Source organism: Desmodus rotundus, chromosome 1 (genome assembly GCF_022682495.2).
Source record: "Desmodus rotundus isolate HL8 chromosome 1, HLdesRot8A.1, whole genome shotgun sequence".
NCBI lineage: Eukaryota > Metazoa > Chordata > Mammalia > Chiroptera > Phyllostomidae > Desmodus > Desmodus rotundus.
The window spans coordinates 86,338,431-86,351,838 of NC_071387.1; the positions used below are offsets into that span (position 1 = coordinate 86,338,431).

Sequence of the window (13,408 nt, forward strand, 5' to 3'; positions counted from 1 at the left end):
AGGCAGCAAGGCCTGAGGGTGGACCCCTGGACGTCAGGGATCTCCTAACAGCAAGTCCCTCTGAAGGACCTCCTTCTCCTACAGATATCCATGTAGCCAGGCACCAGGGGTTCAGAAGTTCAGCATCAGTGTTGCAACTTAAAGTAGGCAGGACTATTCTGTGCAAGGGCTCTGGCTGAGGAAAGCAGGAGGCTAAGCAGCCGTGAGTCCCAGGAGGACCACATCTGCAGTCCAGTCTCCTAGCAGCACGCTCAAGTGGCCCACATTAGGTCCTGGCTCTGCCACTGACTGCCCAACGGGGGGAGCGGGGGACCAACAGGATCAAATCTGTGTTTCCAAAAAGTCCAGATGATTACAAAAGGACCATCCTCAGATGCTGAGGCCCATGTCAAAGGTTGTGGGAGCTGCAGCCTTCTCATCAGCTGAGATGGACTCGCCTTGGCCAAGAGACACCAGTCAGCAGTGCCTGCAGGGGGCTGACCTGACTGGCATCTGCAATCCTAACCAGTACCACCCGCAGCACCCTTGCAGAATGTGGCCTGAGTGCACTCAGGCAGGAGTGCCAGACAGTCCAGAACGTGGTCTCTGTCAGAGGGAAAAAAAGGCAAGGCCACAAAAATTTCAAAAATAATGATAAGAAAAGGTAGGGACTGTCCTATATTAAAATTGACATGACAACGAGATTCAATGCACCACTCTTGACTGGGTCCTGGATCCAGATGGGAAACTGTGCTGAGCACCACTGGGGGCACAGCCCACATCAGACTCGTGGCTGACAGCATCCAGTTGGCTTTAATTGTGACACAGCTGTGGTTTTGTGAGAAAATGTCCTCATTCCTCTAGGAGGTGCTGCTGGAGTGTTCAGGGTGAGGTGTAAATGGGCCAGAATAAAGCACATGCAGAGAAAGAGATAAAGCAAATGTGGCAAAATGTTAAAGACTGGTAATGCCAACTTTCCTAAGTATTTCAAAACAAAAAGTTCATTGAGAAATGAAACTGATGGCAGAGGAGAAAGCTTCAATGAGGAAAGAGGAGAGGGTGGGGAGACCAGATGGGGTGGGGATCCCCTTCACAGCCTAGAAATGGGAAGGACAGGACAGGGGCAGCAGTGGCCCCTGGAGGCACCAGAAGCCTAGGCAGAGAAGAGCCTCATGGAACAATGGCACCAGGAAGACCCTGGAGAGATGAAGAAACCAAGGCAGCTACTACACCTCCCTACCTACAAAATGCACTATGCCCAGCTCCAGGGAACAGACCGTAACTATCTGTGCCATCAAGTCTTTCCCAGAGCCCCTTTCAATCCAGTTCTAACCAGGAGACCAAAGAGGATTAACAGTAAACATTTTCCTTCACAGATGAAAATGTGGACACCTAAACCTAACCTCTACCTAACCACCCACTTACTTCCCACTTTCAAATGTGGTTGTGATTCCTGGAGGTGTGACAGCCTGTCTGCCGCTGTGAGGCAGTAAGACTGGGGACAAATCAAACATGGCTGAGAAGTGGAGAGATATCTGTCCCTGCCAACACTGTGGCTCTCAACTGGACATCTCAAAGTTTCAGATACTGAGGATGATCAAAATTCTGCATCACTTACTCACATTTGGCTTATAGCTGAGAGTTTCCCAGCACTTTGGGTCCTGAGCAAGCACACACAGAGCCAGAAAAGCCAGGGCCTTGGGTAAGAGTGGACATTGGAGGGAGGATGGATCCTTCCAGGGCAGCTTCCTACCTGAGCAAAGCATGGAGTCTTGAGGGCAGGGCCAGCTTTCCATGTCGAGCTCTCTAGCACTGCCAACTCTAACACTCTTTGCAAAAGAGCCAAGACATGCCCTGGGAACATCTGTACCTCTACCAACAGTCGGCCCAACACATCACTCCCCAGAGCCCATCCTGGTCCCATGAGACACTGGGAAAATGAAAGAAAAAGTGGAGGGGGTGCCTCCCACACCCATCCCTTCAACAGCTTCACAACACAGCAGGCGCTTTATAGGCTCTGAGAAGTCCCACAACAGCCATGCCTGTCTGACCCAGCACTCTCCAAGTTCTTCTGTACCAACTCTTTGAACACACCTAAAAGATGACAATCCAGGGACAGGTGTGGGGCATGCTACTAGTGGCTGTTTTCCTCTGTGAGCTTAAATATGACCCACCTCACCTGAGCCTCCTTCTCATCTGTGAAGAGTCCTAAAATCTCTAAAGGTGGTTCTAAGGACCTGATGAACTCAGAGCTCCCTCCTGCCCTCCCCACCTATGTCCTGCCCACAAGCCAGTGGATGGCCAGGCTTGGACCAACCTGCCGAGGAGGTGCCCTGAAGCCCAGCCAAAATAGCCCTTTGCAAACAACCATGACTTGCCCAAGCCACTCGTCCGAGCACCCCCCCCCCAATCATCCCACTGGCTCCTCTGCCCATGTGTCTTGGCAGGGCTCATGGCATGTCTTCCATTTATGGAGCCACTGTGGAGAACTCACTCCTGAACATTCTGGGATGTACTCCCAGCTCAAGGCAAGGTGGGCATGAGGGGGACCACCTTTCCCATGCCCACCCAGCACCAAGACCCCTGGAAGTAGACATTCTAGAACCAAAAAGAAGAATATAAAAGCTGTGATGCCTTGTGATTGCAGCTGTATTTATAAAAAAGATACGTGTCTGGATGAACTTCAAGGTAATATGCAAAAATAGTAAGCTGTATTCACTTGGATTATGGGTAAATTTTTTCATTTCTGCAAACTTCTTTAATGTAGCTGTTACACTTTTTAAAATTAATAGATTATTTTTCAGAGAAGTTTCAGGTTTATGGAGAGATTGAAGAGAAAATAGTTTCCATGAATTCCCTCACACACACATACAGCCTTTCCTAACATCTTGCATTAATATGGTACATTTGTTATAACTGATATGCCAATATTGATACATTATTATTAACTTAAATCCATAGCTTACATTATGGTTTACTCTTGGTGCTGTATATTCTAGGGTTTTGACTACATAAGGACATGTATCCACCATTATTTTATAACCCAGAGTATTTTCGGCACCTCCCACCAGCCTCTAATAACCACTGATTTTTTTACTGTCTCCCTAGTTTTGCCTTTTCCAAAATGTCACAGTATGTAGCCTTTTCAGGTTGGCTTCTTTCGCTTAGCAATATGCATTTAAGATTTATCCATGCCTTTTTGTGGTTTGGTAGTTTTTTTTAAATCACAGAAAAGTATTTCATTGTCTACATGTACTACAGTCTGTTGATCCAGTCACCTACTGAAGGACATCTTGGTTGCTTCCAAGTTTTGGCAAATGTGAATAAAGCTGCTACAAACATCTGTGTGCAGGTTTTTGTGTGGACATAAATTTCCACGTCCTTTGGGTAGATGCCAAGGAACATGACTGCTGGATCATCTGGTGTTTGTCTTATTATATAAAAAGAAACTTCCAAGTTGCCTTCCAAAGTGACTGCACCGTTCTGTACTCCCACCAGCAATAAGAGTTCCTGTGGCTCCACATCCTCCTCAGCACTGGGTGTTGTCTGTTTTGGATTGTCACCATTCTAACAGGTATGCAGTGGAGTGTCATTATTTTCTTAATTTGCATTTCTCTGACGACATACAATGTGGAGCATCTTTTCAAATGTTTATTTGCCATCTGAATATCTTCTTTAACAAGTTACATGTTAAGGTCTTTGGCCCATTTCTTAATCAAACTCTGTTTTCTTATTGTTGAGTTTTTTAAGAATTCTTTGTATGTTCTGGGAAACAGTCCATTATCAGGTATGTGTCTGGCAAAGATTTTCTTCCAGTCTGTGTTTCGTCTTTGCTTTCTCCTATTAGTGCCTTACTGAGCAGAAGTTTTTCATTTTAATAAAGGTCAACTTAACAGTTTTTTTATTTGGTGTTGTATCTAAAAAGTTACCTCCACAACCAAGGTCACTTAGGTTTTCTCCTATGTTATTATCTAAGAGTGTTATAGTTTTGCATTTTACAGTTAGGCATGTGATCCATTACGAGTTAACTTTTGTGAAGGAAGTTAAGTTCTGCATCCAGATTCATTGTTCTGCATGTGTATGTCCAGCTGTTCCAGCACCATTTGTTAAAATTACCATCTCTCTCCACTGTACTGCCTTTGCTCCTTTGTCAAAGGACTGTTGACCATATTATGCAGGTCTGTTTCTGGGCTCTCTAGTATGTTCCAGTGATCTATTTGTCTATTCTCTCACCAATGCACACTGTCTTAATCTCTTTCCTTTGACTCTTATCCAAAACAACTTAATATATTATTAAAAAGCTGACATAAATTAGATGTAGTAATCAAGTCTTCAAGTTAATCTCAGAATTCAACCCTCGCAGAAAAAGAGCCAGATTTGAAAAGTTTTTGCCTTATCTGCAGCTAGAAGGACTGGGCTAGGTGCTCAGCCTGCCTGCACAGAGGTCCCACACTACCCAGGGTGCTTTCTCTTGCCTGTAGGTAGGCCTCCCTACTTCCCTAGGTTCCCTTGCTCTCTACTTCAATCTCTGCTTCTTAAAACTGTTTACCGGAGGTGGAGCAAGCATGGCATGAGAAAAGCATCACTGTCAGTGCATGCTCTATGCTTAATGCTGGACACACTTCTCAACAGCCTCCATAGTCCTTTGAAAGCTGGCTAACACTATCCTCAATGCACAGAAGGGTAAACTGAGGCCCACAAAGGCAAGTACCTTCCAAGGGCCTCCTTGCCGGGAAGCTGTGGGGCTGGGGTCTTAATGTAGCAGGCCTCCTGCTTCTGGGATGTTTGTGTGCCTGGCTGCAGGGCTCCTGAACACCCCTTACAATCACCACAGGCAGATGCCAGCACCCACCTCACCTCTCAGCCAGGGTGGACCACAAAGGAGACCCAGGCAGGTGACTCAAACTTCTGCTGGACCAGGTCAAGTTTTCTTTCACCAAAGAAGCGTCCTGGAGCTCTGTGTTGTCACCTTGGGCTTCATCCAGCTCTGGCCTGAAGCTGGTCCAAGCCACAGGCCCCAAGAGATGCCCAGTCACACAGAGGGACGCAAGTGTGAGCTGCTATACAAGGTAAATGGCAAGCTCACCAGCACGCTTCCCCCTGCCCTCTCTCCTGCAAGCTTCTCACAAACACCCCTCCAGGAGGTGGTCCTGTTCACTGGATGGAACGAGAGCACACACCCAACAAATGCTGGCTGAGTTAACGAACCACAGCACCCTACACTGTTGAGCTCTGGGCATTGGACCTGGCATCCAGAACCTTCTGGACCACATACTCCCTCTCCTCCTCTTAGCAATTCTTTTTCTCACCACCATCATGTTCTGGCCCCAAACCTACCAGCAAAGCTCACCTACCTCAGAGTAAGCCCCTACCCATTGCCTAGAAATGGCATGGGGGTAGGGAGATGCCCACTAACCCTCTCAGGGAGTAAGACTGTCTGGGCCCAAGTCACTTAGTGATCCGGCCCTGATTCAGGCTCAGCTGATGCCCCATACATCAGGGCCTCCCAGGGTGCCCACAGAGGCACACACTCAGCCTCAGGAGCACCTGTTTCCAACAGGAAGGGAGCCAAGAATGCCTGATGTGCCCATGATGGAAACCCACAGCTCAGGCTGCTTGTCCACTGTCATTGACCATGTCCATCTCACCAACACCACTTAGGCAGGGGTGGGGCCTTTGAGTGCTGGGCACCCACATTTCTGTACTAGCAGGGGGAGCAGGAATGCCATCTTTATAGCCTCTAGGTACCTGGTGCCAACCTTTCTCACCAGCCAAACCAGAATCATGGTTGGTGTGATACATGATGTCACTTGGGAAAACAAGCTCAGTGTTGGCATCCAACTAATTTCAAAATACAGATCTCCCCAAAAAACTGAGCTCTTCAAAGAGTAATTAAAAAAACAAAGCAGGACAAGAACCAAGATGGCGGCATAGGTAGACACACTGCGCCTCCTCGCACAACCAGAACTGACAGAAAATCGAAGGGCAAGGAAGTCCGACACCAAGGAAATAAAAAATAAACATTCATCCAGACCAGTAGGAGGGGCGGAGACGGGCAGCCCAGGAGGAGAGGACTCACATTGGCGGGACCGAGACTGGCGGAGTGTGGGACGAACAGGGCAGGCAGTTCGACCACTAGCAGACCCTGCGGCCCCACATTTGGGCACAGATAAACCAGAGCAAATAGCGAGGAACGAAGCAGACCATGCAGCCCAGGGCTCCAGCACAGGGAAATAAAGCCTCAGACCTCTGATTGAAAACACCTGTGGGGGTAGGGGCGGCAGCAGGAGAAACTCCCAGCCTCACAGGAGAGGTTGTTGGAGAGACCCACAGGGGCCTAGAGCGTGCACAAGCCCACCCACTCAGGAACCAGCACCAGAGGGGCCCAATTTGATTGTGGGTAGCGGAGGGAGTGATGAAATCCAGAAGAGAGTGGAGCGGGCGCCATTGCTCCCTCTTGGCCCCTCCCCGACACACAGCATCACAGCCCAGCAAGCAGCGTTACCCTGCCCAGGGGAACACCTAAAGCTCCGCACCTTTAAGTAACAGACACGCAAAGCAAAAAAAAAAAAAAGAAAGAAAAAAAAAAAAAGGCCCAAATGACAGAACACTTCAAAGCTCCAGAAATAATTCAACTAAGCAGCGAACAGACAGCTGACTTATCAGATACACAGTTCAAAACGCTGGTAATAAGGAGGCTCACAGAATTGGTTGAATTTAGTCGAAAACTAGATGAAAAAATGAAGGCTATGCTAAGAGAAACAAAGGAAAATGTACAGGGAACCAATGGTGATGCGAAGGAAACTGGGACTCAGATCAACGGTGTGGACCAGAAGGAAGAAAGAAACATCCAACCAGAAAAGAAGGAAGAAACAAGAATTCAGAAAAATGAGGAGAGGCTTAGGAACCTCCAGGACATCTTAAAACGTTCCAACATCTGAATTATAGGGGTGCCAGGAGAAGAGGAAGAACAAAAAATTGAAAACTTATTTGAACAAATAATGAAGGAGAACTTCCCTAATCTGGCAAAGGAAACAGACTTCCAAGAAGTCCAGGAAGCTCAGAGAGTCCCAAAGAAGCTGGACCCAAGGAGGAACACACCAAGGCACATCATAATTACATTACCTAAGATTACAGAGAAGGAGAGAATCTTAGAAGCAGCAAGAGAAAAGGACACAGTTACCTACAAAGGGGTTCCCATAAGACTGTCAGCTGATTTCTCAAAAGAGACCTTACAGGCAAGAAGGAACTGGCAAGAAGTATTCCAAGTCATGAAAGGCAAGGACCTACATCCAAGATTGCTCTATCCAGCAAAGCTTTCATTTGGAAGGGAAGGGCAGATAAAGTGCTTCTCAGATAAGGTCAAGTTCAAGGAGTTCATCATCACCAAGCCATTATTATATGGAATGTAAAGGGACTTATCTAAGAAAAAGAAGATTAAAAAATAGGAACACATTAACGACCACACCTAAAACAAAAACAAGAGCAAACTAAGCCAACAACTAGAACAGAAACAGAACCACAGAAATGGAGCTCACATGGAGGGTTATCAACAGGGGAGTGGGAGGGGGAGAGTGGGGGGAAAGGTACAGAGAATAAGTAGCATAAATGATAGGTGGAAAATACAGGGGGAGGGTAAGAATAGTGTAGGAAATGTAGAAGCCAAAGAACTTATAAGTATGACCCATGGACATGAACTATAAGGGGGGAATGTGGTAGGGAGGGGGTGGGCAGGATGGAGTGGAGTGAGGTGGAGGAAATGGGACAACTGTAATAGCATAATCAATAAATATATTTTTAAAAATCTGCTTGTACCACCTCAAAAAAAAACCAAAAAAAACAAAGCAGGGTAACCACCTGCCAAATTGACTCGAGCCCTCTCTAAGTGTCCTGCTACAATGCGTGAGTACTGTTTCCTGAGCACATCAGTTGCTCAGGGCTCCTCTGACAGCAGATGAGGCCACTGGGGGCACCTCTCAACCCTGGGCAGAGGCTGCTTGGTACCGTAGGGTGTATGCCTGGCCTGTGTATGAAAGGCAATTATGCACCTGCATGAGCACGTGTATGAGCTCACTGCCAGCACAGGTGGGGTATCCACAGCCACAGAAGAGGCAATTGGGCCACACCGACAACAGGCAGACCTGGTCATCCTCTGAGGATAGAGAGTGGACCAGTGCAGTCAGCATGGCCATATTCAGCAAGCCCCCAGGTGTGTCATCCACATCCGAGGCACAGAGGATGAACAGGACACAGACACTGGCAGGGACAGGAAGGTGGGGAACACAGTGCCTCTGTGGTCACACCAAAGGAAAACCAGCAGGTCACAAAATATCAGGTCCTATGGTCCCCACATCCACAAGCCACTCCCCAGCCTGGAGCCCAGGCCACCGCCACCCCTATGGAAGCCCCGCTGCCCCTAGGCAGCACAGAACAGCAGGATGGCTTCATGATAGCACTTGGGAGATCCAGGGCCTCAGTAGTGGAGCCCAGCACCCAGGATACCCTGAGAGGGCCCAAGAGTGCTTGGGTGCAGGGTCAAGGACTCACAACCCCGTGAGGTAAGAGGACCCCACATGCCAGACATCACCATGGGAAGCAAAGACTCTTGGTGGGATTCCCTAGGAGGTGCTCAGCCCTGCAACAGCAGCTCACAGCAGCCTACCATGGGGAGGAGGCAGCACAGAGGGCTAAGGCCCTGAAGGCAGGGGCCAGTGACAGGAGGGGTAGCATTGGCAGGCGCACTGGAAACATGTTTCTCTCCAAGGTGGTCCAGGCCACCTCCAACTAGGCTTCCAGAAGCTGGCTGGATCCGGGCTGGCTTTGTTTTCTCTATTCAGGTCTCATACCAGCACACAAGTGAGAGAGTGACCCGAGCTGCCTGGAACAGCGTTGTTGGTCCAGACTTGTTCCTTCCAGGCAGCCCAGAGTCAAGAACAAACCCTATGGACCTAAGCACTGTCTGATAGGATGGGGTCTGTGCGGGGCCAGAGCTGGGCAAAGAAGGACCTGGGTATGTGGGAAACATGAGACAGAGTGAGGGTGGTGATTCTAGGTGCATCTGTACTTCCTCCATTGTTATCATGACATGGTCTGATGCCAGGAATGAAAGTTCATTAGGAAGAAAAGAGACAGGGAGGTAATGCTTTAAAGTGGCTCCCCAAAAATCAGTGTCACCTCTGGACAGCTGGAAAATCCAGGAGGTGACATACCTCGTTGCCCTTCACTATGAGGTGAATATATACTGCTCTCTCTGCAATACTAACACGGAAGGAAATTAGGAGTCATGGGGACCTGATGGCCTCCAAGCTAGACTTATTAGATCCAGGAATGCATCCTGACCTTCCCTTGACAGGAAACCCCAGAAAAAGTGAGCAGGTGATACTGTCTCAGTTCTGGGGAAGCCAGCAGGTACGAATATGAATACCTCCCTGCATCCAGAGGGTAAGAGAATTAAACAGACTTTGGAAGGTGAGTTTTTGGGGTATTTCAAACCTGCTGGCCAAGGTACTTCTGGGGATACAGAAGAGAGTTCATGGGAGGGAGGAATCCTTCCATATAAAGCTCCCTGGCTGAGGGCAACATTCCAAGTGACCTGTCCTCCACTGGGAGGGAGCCTTGACACCCAGGAATCCTGAAGGGGGGCGGGGGTGGGGTGGAAGAACATCTCCACACTGTAAACTCCTCCCCAAGCACAAAGCCAGCAGGCCATTCATCGTACTCTCCCAATGCAGTGGTTGAGAGGCCTAACCTAGTGTCCTACCCTTCACACTCACCTCCAATCCTAAACGGATTGCCACACCAGGCTAGGGCCTCCTCCTATGATGCTACAACCTCCTTCTGCCATGTAAGTCCTCCTGCCATGTAGGTCCTTGGATGGGGGGTCCTCAACAATAAGGTAGGGGAAATAGCAGCCTCCTCGTTGGTGAGGAGGAAGCTAAACACACAGCAGGTTCTTGGCTGTCCTAAGCTAGTCCCTCTCAGCCCTGCCAAGCGAAAGGCAGGCAGCTGACCCCAAATGCTTCACACTGGCCAAAGACAAATGTTACACTAATCTCTTGTTAGGGCAGATACAGGGACGGTTTCCCTACTGGCTTAGGGCTCCCAGTAACTCCCGGTCAAAGAATGTCACCAAATTGGAAACCATCTCCAGTCTTTCCACCACCACCCAAAGTCCAGGATAAATGACTCCTGGACAGCAGCAGGCGTACCTCTGTGAGCTCTGCTCAGGAACCAGGAGGCAAAAACACTTGCCTTCCCTTAAAGGAAATGGGAGGTAACAACCTCCTCCTTCAAAGGTCACAGCACCTGCAATGCCTCAACCAGATCATCAAGGTTCTGCTGCTGAAGTCCAACCCAGAATGGTGCCCGCTGCAGCAACCCCACTCCTGTCCTCCCCGGCACACACATTCCACGAGGGAGCACCAGTGGGTACTCAGGCTGCCATGCTGGGTCACTTGGCAATGGCAAGAAGGTGGGGAGGCATGGTTACTCTCAAGCAAAAATCCTCTTTCCCCTGCTGATCTTCCCTCTCCAGATCTTCCCTCCACTCTACATTTTTATGCAGCAGTGATGCCCACTCACTCCCAAGCCATCGCCAGCACACCCCAGGAACCCCAGGGCACCTCTCAGCAGGGCCATGAAGGAGAGGAGCTGTCAGCTGCTCATGAAGGACTCCCTGGGACACCTACATTTCCATGGCAGAAAAGGGGCTTCAGAGAAGGGTGACCTCTGGAGTTCTTTGTCTCAGGAGAAAGGGTTAAGGACAGGTCAGCACCACAAATTAGCCCAGTTCTCTCTCTCTCTCTCTCTCATTCTCACATGCACATACACGCACACAAACATACACGTGCACACCCCCAGCCAGAACCTAGAGGACAGACCAACCAAACCCTTTTTTTGAGCCAAAAAGGCAGGCGGCCTGCAGTGTGGCCAGCGGCCCTGCATCAAGCTTGGAAGGCCCGGCTAACCTTACAGGGTGCTGGCATATGCTTACGCCCCTGAGACCAGCTCCATGCTGGACAGCAGCCCCCCCTCACCCCAAAGACAGAGGGCCAGTAAACACCCACTGTTACAGGCATAGCCCAGAGCAGCTCGGGTTACGGTTTATATAATCTTCCAGGGCTGGGGCTGACACAGCCAACATGAGGGCAAAGTTATGAAAAATGCATGCCCAGAGCGTTTGTGTTAAAAGAAAAAAAAAAAAACACCCACTTGCATTGTGCATGACTTGGTTTTAAGACCTCATGCACCCACTTTGTGAACAAATGGGCTTTGGGAGCGCCAAGAGGCTATGCAGGCACTTCCAGGCATTGCCCTACAGGCCCAGGGCCCACCAGGCCCCACCTTAAACAGACTCTGGATCAGAAGAAGCGCCTTAGAAAGCCCAGGCCAGGGCACCTACACCTTGCAAGACCTGGGAAGGTGCACATTTAAGAGCAGTTCAGAGTTCCCAAGCCCAGGACACAGGGTCCTGCAGCCCTCACATTCCTTCTGTAAAGACACCAGGATCCATACAACCTGGGTCCTCACAGCCCTGGAATTAGGAGTCCAGAAGGAACAACACTGATAAACACACCTTCAAATGCCCACTCTCTGCCCACTCTCCAGTGTGGGCCACATTGTGACACACTTGGATGCCACACACCAGGAGATTCCTCCTCCATCACCCAATCTGCATCACACAGAGCCACCCTTCACCCACCCCCACACAGAGGATGACACGCTGCTACCCAAGGGCTACCTACGGCCAGGTAGGACACCACAGGAACAAGGACATGTGCGAGGACACACTCACCCACCCCCTACCTACAGCCCGAGCACTCCTCACCTGCAGCTCGCACCAGGCCACCTCCACCCAGGTCTCCGTGTCCAGACCCTTGTACACCGTCTTGAAGGAGCCACGGCCCAGCTCGATATCGAACTTAAGGAAGCGGCCATCCAGGGAGGTGGCCACGGCCTTGAGGTCATCCTCATCGTCGTCCTCCTCCTCCTCCTCCTCCTCGGGCTCGTCCCGGCGTGCGCGCCCCGGCTCCGGCCTTTCCACGGGCGTCCCTGTGTCCTCCTTTCTCGCTGACGCTGCCTCCTCTCCCGGCCCGCCGTCTGGGGCTGGCGCCGGCAGCGGGTCCAGGCCCGACTCCTGCGCACCCGCAGGCTCTGAGCCAGGATCGCTGGGGGCACCCGGCGACGCCGCGGACGCGGTGGGCACTGGGGTGGCTGGGCGGTTGCGTGCGCGCTCCGCAATGAGGCGGCGGGTCTTGCAGAGCAGCAGCACCCGGCGCTGCAGGGGCTGCGGGGGCTCTGCGCCTGGCGCCTCGGCAGCCTCCAGGCCCAGAGGTTCCTCCTGATCCGACTCCACCACGCTGCGCCGCAGGAAGCGCTGTGGCCCGGGCCGTGCCACCCGCGCTCGCGGCACTGCCGGCGGCTCCGCCATGCCCGCGGGCCCCGTGCCGCGCCCGGCCTCCATCAGTGCTCCGGGGCAGTCTAGGCGGCCGCCATCGCCGTCCACCTCTGCGGGCAAGGACACACAGGCCCGCGTGAGCGCGGGCCCCGCCGCACCTGTCCCAGCTGTAGGATGAGACAGCGCTGCCGCAGCACCCGCGCCCTGCCCTCCTGTCCCGCCCAAGCCACTGAGGGTCCTTCTGGGCTTTCCCTGGGGAAGGGGCTGCTTACGTGACCCGGAGACCATTGGGGGGAGGAGGCCGTGCCCTAATCAGCCCAGCCCTGCTCAGCTGGGCTGTCCCTAGGGGGCAGGGGCAGGCTGCAGAGGGGACTGGGAGGTTGTGGGAGGGGGAGGAACGGGCCGGGCGGCGGCTTCACAAAGGACGCAGCCCAGGGCGCAGCAGGGGCGCGTGAGGAGGGGGCAGCGGCGGCGCGCGCACAAAGAAGGCGGGTGGGGGTGCTCAGCACTCACAGGAGCGGGCGCAGTCCATGCCCGAGGCCTGGCAGCCCGGACAAGCAAGGGCGCGCTTCAGGCCAGGAAAACACGCTCCGGGCCCAGGATGCTCTCCGGGTCGAGTGGTGAGGTGCTCCCTCGAGCCGCCAGCTGTGGGGCCGCGCTCCCGCGTGCTGCTCCGGCTCAGCGACGCTGCGTTCTGCACCGGCTCCGACCAGGCGCGCTAGGGGGCGGGGCCTATGCTGCCAGCCCTTGGGCCAGCGCGGTGGGGCGGGGCCTGGCACGCCCACCCGGCCTCCAACTGCGTGCGGCCACCTGCGGGCAAGTTCCCAAGGCCCTCTACAGACCTCTGCTCGGCCTCCACAGAAGCAAAAGCCCTCAGTGTTCCCTTAGCTCCCACTCCAGGCTGCACTCCTGGCCCCCGAGGCGCTTTGGACTGCCTCGCAGGGCTGTTGTCTGCTGAGAGCCCCCTGTGTACCAGAGAAGAGGCACAGGCTCTTTGCCTAACCTAGCACAGCAGGTGTGCCAGACCTTTGA

General features: G+C 52.0%; 1 protein-coding gene across 17 annotated transcripts in view; it reads right to left on the reverse strand.

The window, feature by feature from the left end:
- Positions 1–13,080, reverse strand: part of WNK2 (WNK lysine deficient protein kinase 2) — a 151,960-nt gene extending 138,880 nt beyond the window's left edge. For all 17 annotated transcript variants that reach the window (XM_053925761.1, XM_053925751.1, XM_053925738.1 and 14 more), the window contains exons 1-2: positions 12,890–13,080; positions 11,807–12,486 (exon numbers count right to left, since the gene is read on the reverse strand). In XM_053925761.1, the coding sequence (XP_053781736.1) occupies positions 11,807–12,442 (636 nt within the window). In that variant the 5' untranslated portion in view covers positions 12,443–12,486; positions 12,890–13,080. The remainder of the gene's footprint in view (positions 1–11,806; positions 12,487–12,889) is intronic.
- Positions 13,081–13,408: the final 328 nt, after the last annotated feature.